Source organism: Hyperolius riggenbachi, chromosome 6 (assembly GCF_040937935.1).
Source record: "Hyperolius riggenbachi isolate aHypRig1 chromosome 6, aHypRig1.pri, whole genome shotgun sequence".
Lineage (NCBI taxonomy): Eukaryota > Metazoa > Chordata > Amphibia > Anura > Hyperoliidae > Hyperolius > Hyperolius riggenbachi.
The window spans coordinates 180,298,210-180,314,800 of record NC_090651.1 but is presented as its reverse complement, the minus strand read 5'-3'; the positions used below and the strand labels follow the sequence as shown (position 1 = coordinate 180,314,800).

Below are 16,591 nucleotides of genomic sequence, written 5' to 3'. Positions count from 1 at the left end.
CCTCTTGAGCCCACCCTTACCCCTACCGATGCCTAATCTTAACACTTAAGGGGAACCCACACTGAAGACCCCCACCCCCTAGTATTTTTGCAGCATTTGACATGTGACATGAGATAGACATGTGTAAGTACAGTGCCTAGCACACAAATAACTATGCGGTGTTCCTTTTTTTTATTAATCTGCCTGAAAGAGTTAAACATCAGGTATATAATTGTCAGTTCCTGTCAGGACTGGGTCAGACTACATTGTGACCCTCACTGATAAGAAATCAGAAAATGGCTTCTGAGAGCAGGAAAGAGATAAAAAGGGTCAATAGTAAGTTACATAGTCAGTTTAGTCGAAAAAAAGACATCTGTCCAAGTTCAACCAGAAAACAAAGAAAAAAAAACACCAACCCGAACCCACACATATCGCAGATGATTCAGGGGAAAGCAAAAACTTTACAAGGCCTGGGCCAATTAGCCTTAAAAGGGAAAAATTCCTTCCCGTCTCCTGATGGCAGTCAGATAAATTCCTGGATCATGTTTCCTGGGAATTACCTAATAAATATAGCGGTGGATGCCCTTCAATGCAAGGAAAGCATCCATGCAATCTTTAAATGCAGATATAGAATTTGTTGAGAGAGTCAGAACACTGTACCCTCTGTGTCTCCTGTACCTCCTCTGTGCCCCCGTGACCCCCTCTGTGCCACTTATGTCCCTCTGACATGTTTTTAATATCATTGCAGTGCTAGGAGATGAACTACATAATGCAGATATAAAATATCTTAACTGTACATTGTACCAGCAAAAAAATTACAATTAAATAAAAAGATTGGATAAATAGCTAAATTTAATAATTGTTTTATCTACGGTCGCACTTTTTAAGGTAAAAACTGAGAAACTATTTTTTTTCTTCTGTTTCCCTTTAAGGCTTCTTGCACACCAAGAAGTTGCGTTAGGTGCTACGTTAAGGTCGCATAACGTGCACCTAACGCAAGGCCTGGTGCTCTTCGATGTGGACGTCAGAGTGAGCCGCGTTGTGCAGCTCACTCTGGCGTCCGTGATGCGTACTCTTGGACACATGCGGCATCACGTGGTCCCGCCGGCCAATCGCCGCACAGAGCGGCTGCACCAGGAAGTAAACACTGCACGTCACAACGTGCAGTGAATATTAATTAGCCATGTGCCTGGCCGCTCTCCGCTCCTCCCCGTAATGACTGAGCATGTGCAAACAGTCTAACGCGGCTTAAGCCGCTGTTACGCCGTAGCATGCTGCACTTTCGGAAGAACGTGCAGCGTTACATGTAACGCAACGTGGGCAGTGTGAACAGCCCACTTGTGTTACATTGCTGTACGTTGGGGGAGCGTTACAGGCTGCACTAACGTGCGCCTGTAACGTCCCTGTGTGTAAGCAGCCTAAATGAATAGGAAATAAGATAGTTCCTGAGGAAAAAAACTTAACCAAAGGAAGTAAAGTTTTTCCAGAAAAATAAATGATGTATGGATCCCTAAGGTGTCATAAGTAGTGATGAAGTTATTGCTGATTAAATAGGGCATAGCTAGTGCCTGGTACACACCATGACATTTTCTGTTAGACAGATGGGTCGAAATTTTGTAAAGGTGATCAGAAGATCGATCATAAAAATGATCGGAAATCAGATTGGACCTGTCGGAAATAATCGATTCGACCCATCTATCTGACGGGATATTGCATGGTGTGTACCAGGCATCAAATGGCAAATCTGCTCTAGTAGTTGAGAAGAAATCAGATCTACACGCAAAGTGGTTAATAAAAAGAGAAATGTAGATAAACTACCACCTGCATCACTAGTGATTATATGATTAACCAATTAAGCCTATCTGGACGAGTATTTGTGTCCAGATAGGCACAGCTAAAGGCGAACTGGAAGAGAATTCTCGTCCAGTTTGCAAACAGCGGTACCTGCGGGGTGCGGCCCGTGCACCCCAGCTCGGCGATTGGGGAAGAAAAAGAAAGATTCTCTGAACCAATAGCAATGCCTGTGATGAATGGACATGACCACGATCAGAGGCCATGTCCATTCATAAGAATGTTACTTTTTTTTTACTTCATTAACATTAAAACACTTTCTTGTAAACAAAGGAGTGTTTATTGCCATCTAGTGGTGAAAAGTGAAATTACCCTGCACAGATTTTGTATATAAAAAAAAAAAAAACCAGTAACTTCCCTCATGACATACATATCAAAAAAAAAAAAATAATAAGTCCCTAAAACAACTATTTATGGATTATTATTTTTTTGCTTTTTTTATTTTACATTTTTTGCTTGGTAACTGGGGGAGGGGGCTTTGGAAGTGATTTAATTATATTAATTTTAGTAGATAAGGGCTTACAAGTGATGGGACACAGCAAAAAAAAAAAACACCAGAAAAAATACACTTTTAATTCCAAATAATATATTGTCGCCATACATTGTACTAGGAACAGAATTTGAATGTTGTGATAGCTGGGACTAATGGGCAAATAAAATGGGTGTGTTTAATTTATAGTAGCATTGCTTATTTTAAAACTATAGGGGGTGGAATTGAAGAAATAGTGTATTTTTTCTTTTGTTGTGTGCATTTGCCTTCAAAATGCAGAGAAAATAAAGTAATTACTGAAAACAAGTATTACTCACAAAAAGCTTAATTTGTGGCGAACCCCCCCCCCCTCAAGATCCAGATCATTCGTGTGTGAAGAGTAGTGATAGAGTTATTGGCGAATGAATGGGAGAAGCGCTGACAGGGGAAAATTGCTTCCGGCCTGAAGGTGAATACACCCCTGGGGTGAGGTGGTTAAAATCCCACCAACAATTTCTCTTCCTGCAGTCCAATATTACCGTATTTATCGCCGTATAAGACGCTCCGGAATATAAGACGCACCTAGGTTTAGAGGCCAAAAACCAAGGAAAAAAAAAAACCTTAACCTGGTGCGTCCATATTTCAGGAGCATCTTGTACATGACCTACCCCAAATGGTGTCCTCCTGTCATCCCCAAGTGTCCTGTCATTCTCAAGTGTCCTGTCTGCCCCCAAGTGTCCTGCCGTCTGCCCCCAAGTGTCCTGCCGTCTGCCCCCAAGTGTCCTGCCGTCTGCCCCCAAGTGTCCTGCCGTCTGCCTCCAAGTGTCCTGCCGTCTGCCCCTAAGTGTCCTGCCGTCTGCCCCTAAGTGTCCTGCCGTCTGCCCCTAAGTGTCCTCCTGTCACCCCCATGTGTCCTCCTGTCACCCCCATGTGTCTGCTGTCACCCCCATGTGTGTCCCGTTGTCTGCCCCCAGTGTCCTGCTGTCACCCCCATCTGTGTCCCGCTGTGGCCATCTAATTGCCCCGCCGCCACTTGCCTTTACCCCCTCCTGTGTCCCCTGATCCCCCCCCCCTTCGTGTGAGCAGCGGAGCGCCGGCAGCAGCTTACCTCCTCCATCTTGCCCACGACGATTGAAGACATCCGGCTTCTGTGGGCGGCTTCCTCTAGTGCCTGCTTGTAATGACGCATCATTGATGATGCGTCATTACAAGCCGGCACTAGAGGAAGCCGCCCACAGTAGTCGGATGTCTTCAATCGGCGCGGGCAAGATGGAGGAGGTAAGCTGCTGCCGCTGCTCACACGGTGGGGGGATCCGGCGACACAGGAGGGGGTAGAGGCAAGAGGCGGCGGCGGGGGGATTAGATGGCCACAGCGGGACACACAGGCAGGCAATCCCCGATGGCGGCGGGTCGCGATTTGTATCGGCGGGCGTACGTAAGTCGGGGATTCCCTGCCTTTGCCGTATAAGACGCAGGGACTTTTTCACCCCATTTTTTGGGGATACGGATATCTTCAATCGGCGCGGGATTTTCCTCATCACTGAACAAAATCGTCTGTGTAAACTGAGGGTCCTGTTCCAATTTTTGTTTTGCCCAGTCTGCAAAATCAGTGTGCCGATCTGGGTCATCCTCGTTGAGATGCTGCAGTAGCTGGGGTTTGTAAGGGTGCCATTTGTGAGTAGCTAATATCCTCCGAAGGGATGTTCAACTAATGCCACTCTCCAGTGACATGAGGCGAGTGCTACACTGTGGGCTTTTGCTGAATGAAGCTAGGACAGCCACTGATGTTTCTTCATTAGTGACAGATTTAATGCGCCCACATTTTGCCAAATCCAACACTGAACCAGTTTCACAAAACTTAGCAGTTTGCGAACTGTAGCATGGGAGATAGGTGGTCTCGTAGGGTGTCTTGCATTAAAATCTGCTGCAATGACCTGGTTACTGCGTTTACCAGACATCAACACAATTTCTATCCGCTCCTCATGTGTTAATCTCGGCAACATGTCAATGGCTTTTAACAAAGAGAAACTTGTAAATAACTCATGAAAGAATAAAGTTACGTTAAAACCAAGCACACCATTGTTTTCCTTGTGACATTCCCAATAAGTTTGATGTGTCACATGACCCTCTTCCTATTGAAAAAACAAAAGTTGGATTCAAAATGGCCAACTTCAAAATGGCCGTCATGGTCACCACCAATCTTGAAAAGTTTCCCCCAACATATATACTAATGTGCCACAAACAGGAAGTTAATATCACCAACCATTCCCATTTTATTAAGGTGCATCGATATAAATGGCTCACCCTGTACAATTAAAGTGTCCATAGAACTGGTCCTCTTTCCGTGCCCTTGTTCCACCGCTGTGCCCCTTTTAAATTCTGTGTCTCCAGGACTCCTTGGAAGACGTAAAAGCACTTGTGTTCAAGTGCTTTTGAAGACAGGCGCATCATTACTTGAGTGTGCGCAGTATTGACCTGCTCATTTTTGGGAGTACTCGAGGAATCCTAAAAGTGTATTAAACCAAGCTGGTTGAAGAACTTTACCGGACCTAGCGGTGGAATGATGGGACACAGAGGACAAGGAAGGCTCTATGGGATCCAAAGCCTTTCTTCTCCATAGGTATTATTTTTATGTGTCTTCAGTTTTACTTTAAGTATAAACTTTTTGCCTTCCCTGAGATTACAGCAGCACACTGTCATTAAATACCTGTGCTTGATTTTTTCTTATGAAATTAGTCCACATGTCCCCCCTCAACTCTGCTGCTCCGGCTGTTCTGCTGATACACCTTTTTGTGTTTTCGGCTGAAAAAAAGGGAAAAGTAGTACATGAAAGTGAAGCTAAAGTTGACAAATGTATAAAAAGTAAGACAAAACAGGGATTTATCATTGCCACAGACCAGCTATAAATATTAAATAGATTAAAGGTTTTTGAGGAAACCTGATGAAGTTTATGTAACTCAGACATGTCTGTATACTGTCCATTAACAAGTGGTTGTACACTATTTTTTCCCAATTTACCAGCCTCTATGCAACAGATGAGAAATAATTTGCATAGACTGTTTTGCTAGGCCCTTAAACTACATCAACCAGACAGGTGGTAATAAAAACTAGTGTTCAGTGAACAATTAGAAAAGTCTTGCCCCATTGGGAGAGAACTTCACAATGTAAGTAATTTAAGGGGCCTTTAGGTTACTTCATGAGACCAAAAACTTTAAAGATTACTTATTAGCCATTTGTTATATCTTTGGAAGTTAACCGCTTCAAAATACAACCTACTTCCCTATTGGAAGATAGATACAGGAACTTTCCTCCTGGTAATTTCTTACAGCATAATAGAAGGTCACCATAGGCACATTTTCTGAAACTTTGGTTATGTACCTAATATATGTAAATATCAACTAATGAACAGTAATGTTTGTGTATGAATAAAAATGACATTTGTTATTCCTTTTTGGACTGTCCTGCAGGGATTGCACCCTCTGTTTGCTCCTGAACAGCTCAGTTTTACTGCTATTCAGTCTGGTCCCGACCTCAGTGATTAGGCGGTCAGGATCTATAAAGCGTAAGTACAAGATTTTGCACATGCGCAGTAGGAGCCCTGTAATTGCAGCGTGCACCTGTGTTCTCTTATGCACCTGTGGCCACGCTCCTGGCAGCTTCCTCCATCCAGCATGTGAACAGCAATTACAGGGCTTCTACTGTTCTACTACACAGCCGGGAAAATTACCTTCCGGTTAAAAGGTCCCGACCGCCAAGGTCAGGGCCCAGACCGGAGCAAATAAAAGGAAACCAGAAATATTCGTGGGCAAATGGAGGATGCAAACCTGTACTGCAGGACAGGCTTTAGAGGAATAAGTATGACTTTCTATGACGGTGACTCGCCTTATGTATCCCTTAAAGGGAACCAGAACTCATTGGAGTGTGTGTGGGGCTACAATGGTCCTAAAAGCCCCCTTACTAAAATGCTAAGAAATCCAAAAGTTTGCTTTCTTAAAACAGAAAGAATTTGCGATAATTCAGGTTGGAGTGAGCTTTAGAGGTCTCCCAGTGCATCACTGCTGAATATATGCAAATTGACCATTGTTACCCTTAGAAGCTGAACACACCTCCAGAACCACTGGAATGCAATGATGTGTTAGCTTGTTAATTTGTACAGAGCCATAATAATCCAACATGCATACAGACTGTTTCTGATTGTTTGATCCTCATCAGTGCATGGCATGGATTAATTTGGCTTGTTTCAGGTGTGTGATTCAGCCACTGTTGCAGCCAAAGAGATCAGCAGGACTGACAAGCAACTGGTATTTTTTAAAAGGAAACATCCATCCTCTCAGTTAAGGTTCCCTTTAAAACCAGAGGTACAAATGTTTTAATTTCCGACAGGAGGATTTTTTTTTTAAATATGTGAAGAATCTTCTGACAAAAGAGCACCTTTGGCCTGCACAGATAGCCATGAGGCTGTGCTGCAGATTTGCATCTCGTTTTTTTTCCCGGATTTCACTTTATGTATGGACACTGGTAGCACCTTGCACTTTTACGTTTGCCCCGATGAAGCCCCTCTTTTAACCTCTTGAGGACTTCAAGGCTAAACCCCCCAAGTGACCAGGCCATTGTTAGTAAAATTGGCCACTGCAGCTTTAAGGCCAAGCTGCAGGGCCGCACAATACAGCACACAAGTGATCCCCCCCTCCTTTTCTCCCCACCAACAGAGCTCTCTGTTGGTGGGGTCTGATCGCTCCCCCCATGTTTATGTATTTTTTTTTGTAAATATTTATGTCCGTTTTTTTTTTTTTGTAAAAATACCTGTTTCTTTAACTATCTCCCCTCCCTCCCTCCCTCCCCACAGCCAGCCAATTGCGGCGATCGGCTGTCATAGGCTTCTGCCTATGAGAGCCGATCGTTCTCTTGTCCCCCAGTACAGTGCTGCTGCCGATCACAGCGCTGTACATAGAAATAGAAGGCGATCACGCCGTCTAACAGTCTCCCGAGCGGCAATAGCCGTTTGGAGACTGAATGCGTGCGCGCGATCTCCTGCATTAGCTGGCCCCAGGACTTTACGTCAATCGGCGTTAGGCGGTCCTGGGGCTGCCGCCGCGGCCACGCCCATCGGCGTGACGCGGGCGGAAAGAGGTTAAAGGGGTGAAACATGTCGGGTTGTGGTGGGGTGATGTGTGTATAGTATGCAGGGCCGGGCCAAGGCACAGGCGAGAGAGGCTCCAGCCTCTAGGCGCGGTGTAAGAGGGGGCTTACAGCTCACTCAGCTATCATTCCTCTATTGTATTTGAAGCAGAGAGAAGCAAGAAAAGGGGATATATGGCAGTGACTGCAAGCCAGATAACTAGAGATTAAGGTGTTGGGGACCCCTGGGCACCTCTTAGTCTAATAGCAATCAGTGTGTTACGGCTGGGGTTGGAGGGATGGAAGGGTGCACTTTGGTGTCTCAGCCTTGGGTGCTGGAGGACATTGTCCCGGCTCTGATAGTATGTAGTTGTTATCTCAGTCTTGTGAAAAGGGGTAGGCCATAATACCGATTAGAGCCAAATAAAGGCTATGCATGGTTTTCAGAGATTCCCAATTCCCCTCCCCAGAATAGTATTGAGATAGCTGCAGAGACAGGCATTTTAATCAAATTATTAAAAGTTAGGATTTAATATGTTTTTCAGATAGGTACAATTGTGTTTTGCTAAATTAATTCAGGTTTGTATAATTGAAAAAAAGAGCACCTGGTCAGGAGCTTAGTCTGTGTTCACTTTTCTGCTAGGTTTCTGCAGTCTAAATAGTAAAATAATAGAACCAAAGCAACAGTCCATCACACAGTTTCCTAACTCCCTAAACTCAGATGATTTTTATTATGAAATCATATTTTGAAGCTAGGATTTTCAGCTGTCAGACCCTCATTTCACACAAAAAGGATACATTTGAGCACTTTGATTACTGAGTTATCACACAGTATTTTAAGATGCCTGCCTATATAGGCGTCTAAAGCAAAAGCCTTCATGAAGACGGCATCATCGCACACCTTATTCTCTTTAAAGCAGTGGTCCCCAACCCTCGGTCCACGGCCCAATACCGGTCCATGGCCCAATGCCGGTCCACAGGACGCATTGACCTAGGCCACGGCTTTATCCTCAACTACATCACAGAGCAGCCACGGCTTTATCCTCAACTACATCACAGAGCAGCCACGGCTACATCCCCCAACTACACCACAGAGCAGCCACGGCATGGAAGAGATCGCGGCCACGCATAATGTATATACCAGGCTTTCTCAACCAGGGTTCCCTGGAACCCCAGGGTTTCTGGAGTACTCTGCAGGGGTTCCATGGCATCTTTCTCCATCGTGGGGGTTGGGGGAAGTATGATAGTGAGCACACTATAATAGGGGGCACTGTAAAAAGAAGAACTAAATTGGGGGTCAGAATAATAATGAATACATTAATAAAAAGCACTAGAATAAGGAGACATTATAATTAAGGGCACTGTAATAGGGGGTATTTACATAAACAGCAACACAATGCTTTAAAGACCATGCCACCTGCAAAATAAATTCAGGGGTTCCTTGAGATCCCAAAATTACTTGCAGGGGCTCTTTGAGATATAAAAAGTACTTGCAGGGGGCGCATGCGCGGAGCGCCACGGGACGGATGTAACTTCTCGGACCTCCGCTCTCAGGCAGCGGAGAACACTTAAAAATTGCTGGTTAAACCTACTCTACAGTGCTCCACTCTATCTCCCTCGCCTCGTGATATGCCCGGGAGCAGGTGGAACAAAAAAGGAGAAAAAACATCGACAGGCTCGCCTGAAAAGCCTTTCAGTAAATCTAAGGCGCGAGCTGCAAAGTAAAAGAAAGACGGAGGAGGAGGAGGCTGCAAGCTGTGCATCATCCACACCCGAACGCCAACCAACCCAGAGCCTTTCATACAGCCTGGACTTTGTATCTTCACCGATCTCGCGCCACTCCCTAGAGCTTCTGGTAGAAGATATTAAGAAGGTTTTTCGAGCCGAGCTGCGGGGAGCGGTTAAGGACATTACACAGCAGATCCATGACCTGGGGACCAGAGTTGGGGACCAAGACCAGCAGACAGATTCTATAACTGACACACTTGATACGGACAAAGTTAAGAGTGATGACCAAGCTGCCAAAATAGAGGTACTGGAGTTCAAGCTCGAGGACATGGAGAATCGTAATAGGAGAGCTAACATACGCATACGTGGCCTACCCGTATCGGTGGAAGACCTCAAGCCAATGGCGCTGAATCTCTTTAGCGCCCTTCTGCCTCAACTAGACCAAGCCAACCTCCGTATTGTGAGGATTCACCGGTCCCTTACAAGACCTCGGAACCCAGACCTCCCCAGAGACGTCGTCCTCAAGCTACAATATGAAGAGGTACGTGACGTGCTCTTAAAGGCCTCTAGAAATCTTACAGCCCTCCCAGGAGTCCCAGTCACTGTTAAACTGCTGATCTCACTCCCTCGACCATCTTACGCCGTAGAGCCATGAGGCCCATAACCCTCTCGCTCATTGAAGCCTCCATACGCTACAAATAGAGATTCCCGTTCTCCCTTATCTTCCAACATAATAACCAAATCTACTCTTCTCGATCTCCGGAGGAAGCTAGGCGCCACCTAGAGCAAGGAGGCATCCCCATTGAGCCGATGACCCTTCCACCGATGAGCGGATAGTTCAGAAACAGCCTTATCAGTCCGCCGACAGCGCGTACACACGCGCATACTTTCGGCTAAGACCACCCATCGGGAGGGTCCGGCGGACCAGTCGTTGCATTAGGTAGTGCATGTGTACGCACCTTTAGAGATGGATGTTTGGAAGCTCATTTTTTCCCAGATAGTTTATTTGCTAGATTAGAGTTGGCTTTGTTCCTTAGATATTTTTTTTGACCCAACCATCTGAATGTGTTAGCCACTTCATCTGTTAAAATGGCATCTAATTGTTCCTTTATTGATTGAATATGTCTCAACCCTTGTTTGGTCATATGCTGTGTATTTGATGATACTAACCTCTTTAATTGTAGTTCTAGAGCGGTTTTAGTTGCTAGTTTGTTTTTCCTAATGGTGGCAGATAATTTTATCAGGTGTCCTCTAACTACCGTTTTGTGTGCTTCCCACCATACACTAACCGCTTTATTAATAAGAAAGTATTCGTCCAATAGGGTTTTAATTCCAGCTATGTTAGATGGGTTAGATAGGATAGAGGGAGGCAATCTCCACTTTGGTTTATTTGGATTGTAACTAATATGGGAGAAAGAATTAAGACAATGGAGTGGTCTGATAGGGGAGAGTGTAATATCTTTGAGTCTTTCATCCCCATTATTAGTGCTTTAGACGCATAAATATAATCGCTAAAGTGAGGGTGGGAAAAGAATGTATACTCTTGTCTATTTGGATGGGCTTCTCTCCAAGTGTCGATCAGTTGAGTTCTTTCCACAAAGCGGAATAGGACTTAGGGGGTGGGGGTCTGTCCCAAGTGCTGTCACGCTTTAAGAAGTCTTTTTTATTATTTACTGTATTCATATCCCCTGCTATTATAGTGTGTCACTCTAAACTTTCTAATTTTTTCTAGTACCTCTGCATAAAATTTTCCATTTTTAACAGAGGGAGTGTACATGCAAAACAATATTTCTTTTCCTGCAGTTTCTCCAAGTAATATCACTAGTTGGCCTTCTTTATCCGTTATTTGTTCTTTAAGAATAAATGGAAAATCTTTATTTATAAGGATGGCTACTCCATTTTTCTTGGAGGAAGGATGTTTAGACATATAAACTGATGGAAACTCTTTATGTATAAATTTGGAAGAAGATTTTTTAGAGAAATGTGTCTCTTGGACCATTACTATATCAGATCCGTTGCTTTCATAATAATTCATGCATTTTAGGCGTTTCTGGGGACTGTTTAGGCCTTCTGCGTTATGTGACAATACTTTCATATTCTAGGTAGTTTTGGTGAAGGTTTTGTATATGAAAGCTTTGTGCATATAGTGGGTGAGATAAGGACATAAGAGGGGGTTGATATCTCTTGGAGAAACTGATGTAGCTTAAATTATATTATTCAGTAGGCAGGCAGACTTAGAGCAGGTGAAATACTTGCATATTTTAACATCATAACTAGTTATATCTATGATAGAAATGACAAACATGTTTAAACAAACCAACAAGGTTAAACATGAAACATAACCAAAAGGTGTGTAGTCTTCCTGAATGGTTATCCATCTTGTGGTGGAAAACTTTGTGAGGCAACAAATGACAAATGGCCATGCTTCTTAAAAATACTAGACAGGAGACCTAAGGAGTATAGATCGGGATTGCAAAGTATTACATATATTGTTAGTTGAGGTAAGAGGGTGGGTAGAGGAGTAGAACTTCTCCTTCTCTTAAAGAGGAACTGTAACGACAAAACGTCCCCTGGGGGGGTACTCACTTTGGGTGGGGGAAGCCTCCGGATCCTAATGAGGCTTCCCACGCCGTCCTCCATCCGTCAGGGGTCTCGCTGCAGCCCTCCGTGCAGCGGTGACATAATATTTACCTTCCTGGCTCCTGCGCAGGCGCTCTGACGGCTGTCGGCTCCGAAGTAGGCGGAAATACCCGATCGCCGTCGGGTCTGCTCTACTGCGCAGGCGCAAGTTTCCGGCACCTGCGCAGTAGAGCGGACCCGACGGAGATCGGGTATTTCCGTCTATTTCCGTGCCGAAAGCAGCCACAGCGCCCCCGCTGGAGCCAGCAAAGGTAAATATTGAAGCTACAGTCGGCTCCATCGCCGGCTGCTCGGAGGGCTGCAGCGAGACCCCCGTGGGACAGAGGACGGCGTGGGAAGCCTCATTAGGATCCGGAGGCTTCCCCCACCCGAGGTGAGTACCCCCCAGGGGAGGTTTTTGTTGTTACAGAGTCTCTTTAAGCCCAGAAGTGTAAAACAAGAACTTGAAAATATCGGTGAAGTGAACACATGAAAATTGTTAATATAGTATAGGGTCATTTGTCCCGTTTGTCTCTGAGCCTTGGGGATCTTTGATGGTGTCAGCTGATTGTCTCTGGGTTTCTTTGTGTTGGGGCGTTGTGCCTCCTGCCATTCTCTGCATAGTCTTTTAGTGGAGCTCGAGGTATCCATTGCTGACTTAGAACTTTGATCTAAAATGTCATGTTCTTTTAAAGCTTTTAAGCCTTCCTGTATGTTGTAGATCTGGTACTTCTTTTGTCCCAGTTTAAATGACAGACTAAAGGGAAATCCCCACTTATATTGTATGGCTTTTTTCTGTAACACAGCTGTAATAGGTTTCATGGCTCTTCTTTTTTCGAGAGTCAGGGGGGGACAGATCTGGGTATATTTGGACTTTGTATTCCCCACTGCCATTTGGGCCTAATTCTCTGGCTGCTCTCAGGATAGCGTCTTTGGTTTAAAAATAATGCATTTTGAGAACGATATCCCGAAGGGCTTCTTTGTTTCTTGGCTCTTTTAGGGCTCTATGGATTCTTACCATTCTAAATAAGTCAGTATGTATATCAGGGCAAAGTGCAGTAAAAAGAGCCAAAACATATCCCTTTATGTCAGTCATCTCTTCGAGTACAGCTCTATTACGTAGATTGTCCCTCCTTCCCCTATTGCCCATATCCTCCAGCTTGCTTTCATATGTATTAATCTTTTCTTCCTGTATGTCTTGTCTATTTTGAATGTCAGTAATGGCATCCGCCATATCATGAGCCTTACCTTCCAACGAGTGTTGCGGGAGCCCAGGTAGTCTATTTGGGCTTAGATAGTGGTTACTGCTGACCTGATTTCTGTACAGAGGGTCTCCTTTGTCTCCGCCATCAGGGTAGATATATCTCGTAGGGTGAAATCAGTACTCTCCAGCTCGGCAGCATGATTCTCCTGCTGGGATCCGCCTTCAGCATGTTTAGTCGGCGCCATCTTGGAAGCTTGTGGCTCGCGCGGCTTAAAGAAATGCAGGACTTTGGCTGTGTTATCTTTGTTTTTGGAAGTGCCCAGCTGCATCGCTTCTCTCTGGGCAATGCTCCAGGCTTCTTTCCGGCTCGGAGCACACGAGTTGAGCTGTTATATCATCCCGCACCGCGCATCCCCCCCGGAACATCTTGTATTTTTTAATAATACTTTGCACTGTAGCCACTGGAACTTGAAAACACTTAGAAATGGCCTTGTAGCCGCAGGTCCTCACTGAGCTCCTTTGTCTTAGCCATGACTGTCAACAAACCAATTTCAGAGAGCTGCTGTTTTTCACCTGTTGAGTTGATTAAAACAACTGTTTCCAATTATTCAGGATAATCGGGATGCTTTAGAACAGCTTAGACTATTTGGAATAGTATTGAACCTTGGATTTTCCCACAGAGTGTGACCGTTTGTGAAGGGTATGAATAATTTTGGACTGGACACTTTTTGCTCAAATGTAAATAAAGCTGAGAATTTGTTTTCCAGAATAATGCCTCTTGTATATCGTTTTATTACCTTTTGGGAGACACCTATGTCACTCCCTGTCAAAAAAATTACTTGCTGGTTGAATAAAAATAAAGAAGTAAAAATTTGCCAGGGGTATGAATAATTATGGGCAGCATTATATATATATATATATTTTTTTTTTTTTCAGGTCCAAATTAGCATATTGTGATAAAGTTCATTATTTTCTGTAATGTACTGATAAACATTAGACTTTCATATATTTTACATTCATTACACACAACTGAAGTATTTCAAACCTTTTATTGTATTAATATTGATGATTTTGGCATACAGCTCATGAAAACCCAAAATTCCTATCTCAAAAATTAGCATATTTCAACCGACCAATAAAAGAAAAGTGTTTTTAAAGTCAACCTTCAAATAATTATGTTCAGTTATGCACTCAATACTTGGTCGGGAATCCATTTGCAGAAATGACTGCTTCAATGCGGCGTTGCATGGAGGCAGTCTGTGGCACTGCTCAGGTTTTATGGAGGCCCAGGATGCTTCGATAGCGGCCTTAAGCTCATCCAGAGTGTTGGGTCTTGCGTCTCTCAACTTTCTCTTCACAATATCCCACAGATTCTCTATGGGGTTCAGGTCAGGAGAGTTGGCAGGTTAATTGAGTTAGATGGGACATAGAGGTATGTTCTCTGCCTCATGACATGCCACTGTGTCCCCACACTGCCCCGCCCCCACAGCCACGCTATAGCCCCCCAGAAATTAGCGTCAATATTTGTCGCTATCTCGGAGGATAAGTAGAGGAGAGGGATTCCCTGTTCAAAACGCCCGCTTGGGGAGTTCTCCTGCAGGCTTTCCAGAGCTGCCATTGGGCAGCTCTCTCTCTCTCTCTGGCAGCCCCCCTGCCTCCCTGCATGCTGGGAGAGAGAGATCACGCTCCTTCCAGCATTGTGACCCAGAGTTCACGAAAGTGAAAGTGGGCCAGTGCGGCCCACAGGAGCGGCGGAAAGCGGCAGTTATGGTGGCTACATGATCCGCTCAGCCCCCCAGATCAGGTAGCATTTATTTTTTTAGTTTATGAGCCCACCTTGGGCTCTCTAAGCATTGACTGGTTAGATCTTCTAGCAGTCCAGGTAACTCTCAGTGGCTTTCTCCCCACCTACAGTTCAACACCATCAACTTTTCCATGCATCTGTGAGGATCCGCGCGGCTGCCTGCGCAGGCAGGCAGCCTTTTGACCACTGTTCAGGTCTGCATTCTGCAGGTCTCTGGAAGAGAGACCTTCTGTCAGTTTTGCAGCTTGCTGCAGAGGAATTTGCATACGTTTGTCATGCAAATTGCCTAGCCACATCCTTTGTAGGCTTGCACTATATATACCATGTGATATCACAGATCTTTGCTGGTCCTAAGGATTTCTTCCTGTGTAACACTCCTGGAGGAGTGTCAGCCTTGCTCTTTGTTTGAAGATTAGCTTAGATTAATTCCTGGGACTGCACTAGGCAGGTTTCCCTAGTGCAGTTAGGATTGCTTATCTGTTTTGTTTGTCTGTTGCGATTGTCCTGTCCCAGCGGGTGCCGACAGGAGGTCGTTCTGATCTTTGTTCTTGGAGTATAGCTGGAGCAGCGGTTGCTACCAGCTATCTCATCTGATCTGTCTTGCCAGGATCGCACTCGCCTTGCGCTAGTGCTGTGGATCCGTCTGATCTCCATCTCTCTTTCTATACTTGGATCGCACTCGCCTTGCGCTAGTGCTGTGGACCCTTCTGTTCTGTCTTCCTGGATCGCACTAGCCTCTTGCGTTAGTGCTGTGGATCCCGTCTCTCACTTATTCCTGTTTTTGTTTATCTGTCTTGTCTGCTACGAACGCTTGCTAGAGGCTCGGTGAGGTAACCGTTAAGCAAGCGCTTGCGTCCTCTGTTTCATGTTTGTCTGTCGGTGGTTAGTTAGGCGTGCTCGTCTCTGTTGTGCTTATCATGCGGAGGCCGCGCATAAACGCGTGCACTGTTGCGAATGAGTGCGGTGTTCGCGTTTAGCTAGCGTTTGTTATTTTCCTTGTCTCCTCATTGTATTATTTGCTGTGCCTTTGCTACTCTCGTGCTCTGCCTTGCTGTAGCCTTGTGTCACATCTGGCGATCGCACTTCTCGTGATCGCGTTCCTATTTCGTGTCTGCTGTTGTGTGTGCACTGTCGCGGGTTGGCGACTGGATTGGTGCACACACATACAATCTGTCTCTGTGCTCATCCTCAATCGCTTCTCTTGCGATTGCGTTTCTTCCCTTCGTGCAATTCCTGTCTGGCGCCTGTGGTAGGGCAGAGGATCTGTTCCCGCAAATTATACGCTTGTGGAGGATTTCCGCAGTGTCAGCGCACGTCTTGTGCGCTGATCACGGAGAGAATTCCACAATCGTTACAGCATCACCTTATTTATAGTCTAACTTTCAAACCTATATGTTACAATTGGGAAGACCATAACCTTAACTATCCTGATATTTGTTGGTTAAGAGACATCTCTATCCTTTAGTATCTTGACCAAATGTATCATCGCTTTTCTCCTAAGTAACAAGCATTTCAATCTCATGGCTGTGGTCTCCATCCAGAGATCTTCGATAAGAATAAAATGAAATCTGTTAGAACTTCTACTTTTTCTCTATTTGTAGATTGTTCATGGGAACAATGGCTTTAGTCATTGTTCAGTCATTGTTCATTAGAACAATTTTAGTTTTCTTGGTGTTAAGCAGTAGACCAGCTTTGGCACTTTTTTGTTTCACATTCAGGATTAGGCTCTTAAATTCTTCCTCCATTTCAGCCATCAGAGTGGTATCATTGGCATATCTCAGATTGTTAATATTCCTGCCAGCTATTTTAATTCCAGCAT

At 44.7% G+C, this 16,591-nt stretch overlaps 1 protein-coding gene across 2 annotated transcripts in view; it reads right to left on the bottom strand.

Moving 5' to 3' along the window:
* The window catches only part of TCF20 (transcription factor 20), a 438,087-nt gene that overhangs the window by 58,886 nt on the left and 362,610 nt on the right, over positions 1-16,591 (bottom strand). Inside the window, exon 4 of one of the 2 annotated variants that reach the window (XM_068240237.1) lies at positions 5,007-5,101. The exons of the other annotated variant lie outside the window; for it this stretch is intronic. Coding sequence (XP_068096338.1) covers positions 5,051-5,101 — 51 coding nt within the window. The 3' untranslated portion in view covers positions 5,007-5,050. The remainder of the gene's footprint in view (positions 1-5,006; positions 5,102-16,591) is intronic. 2 annotated transcript variants of the gene reach the window in all.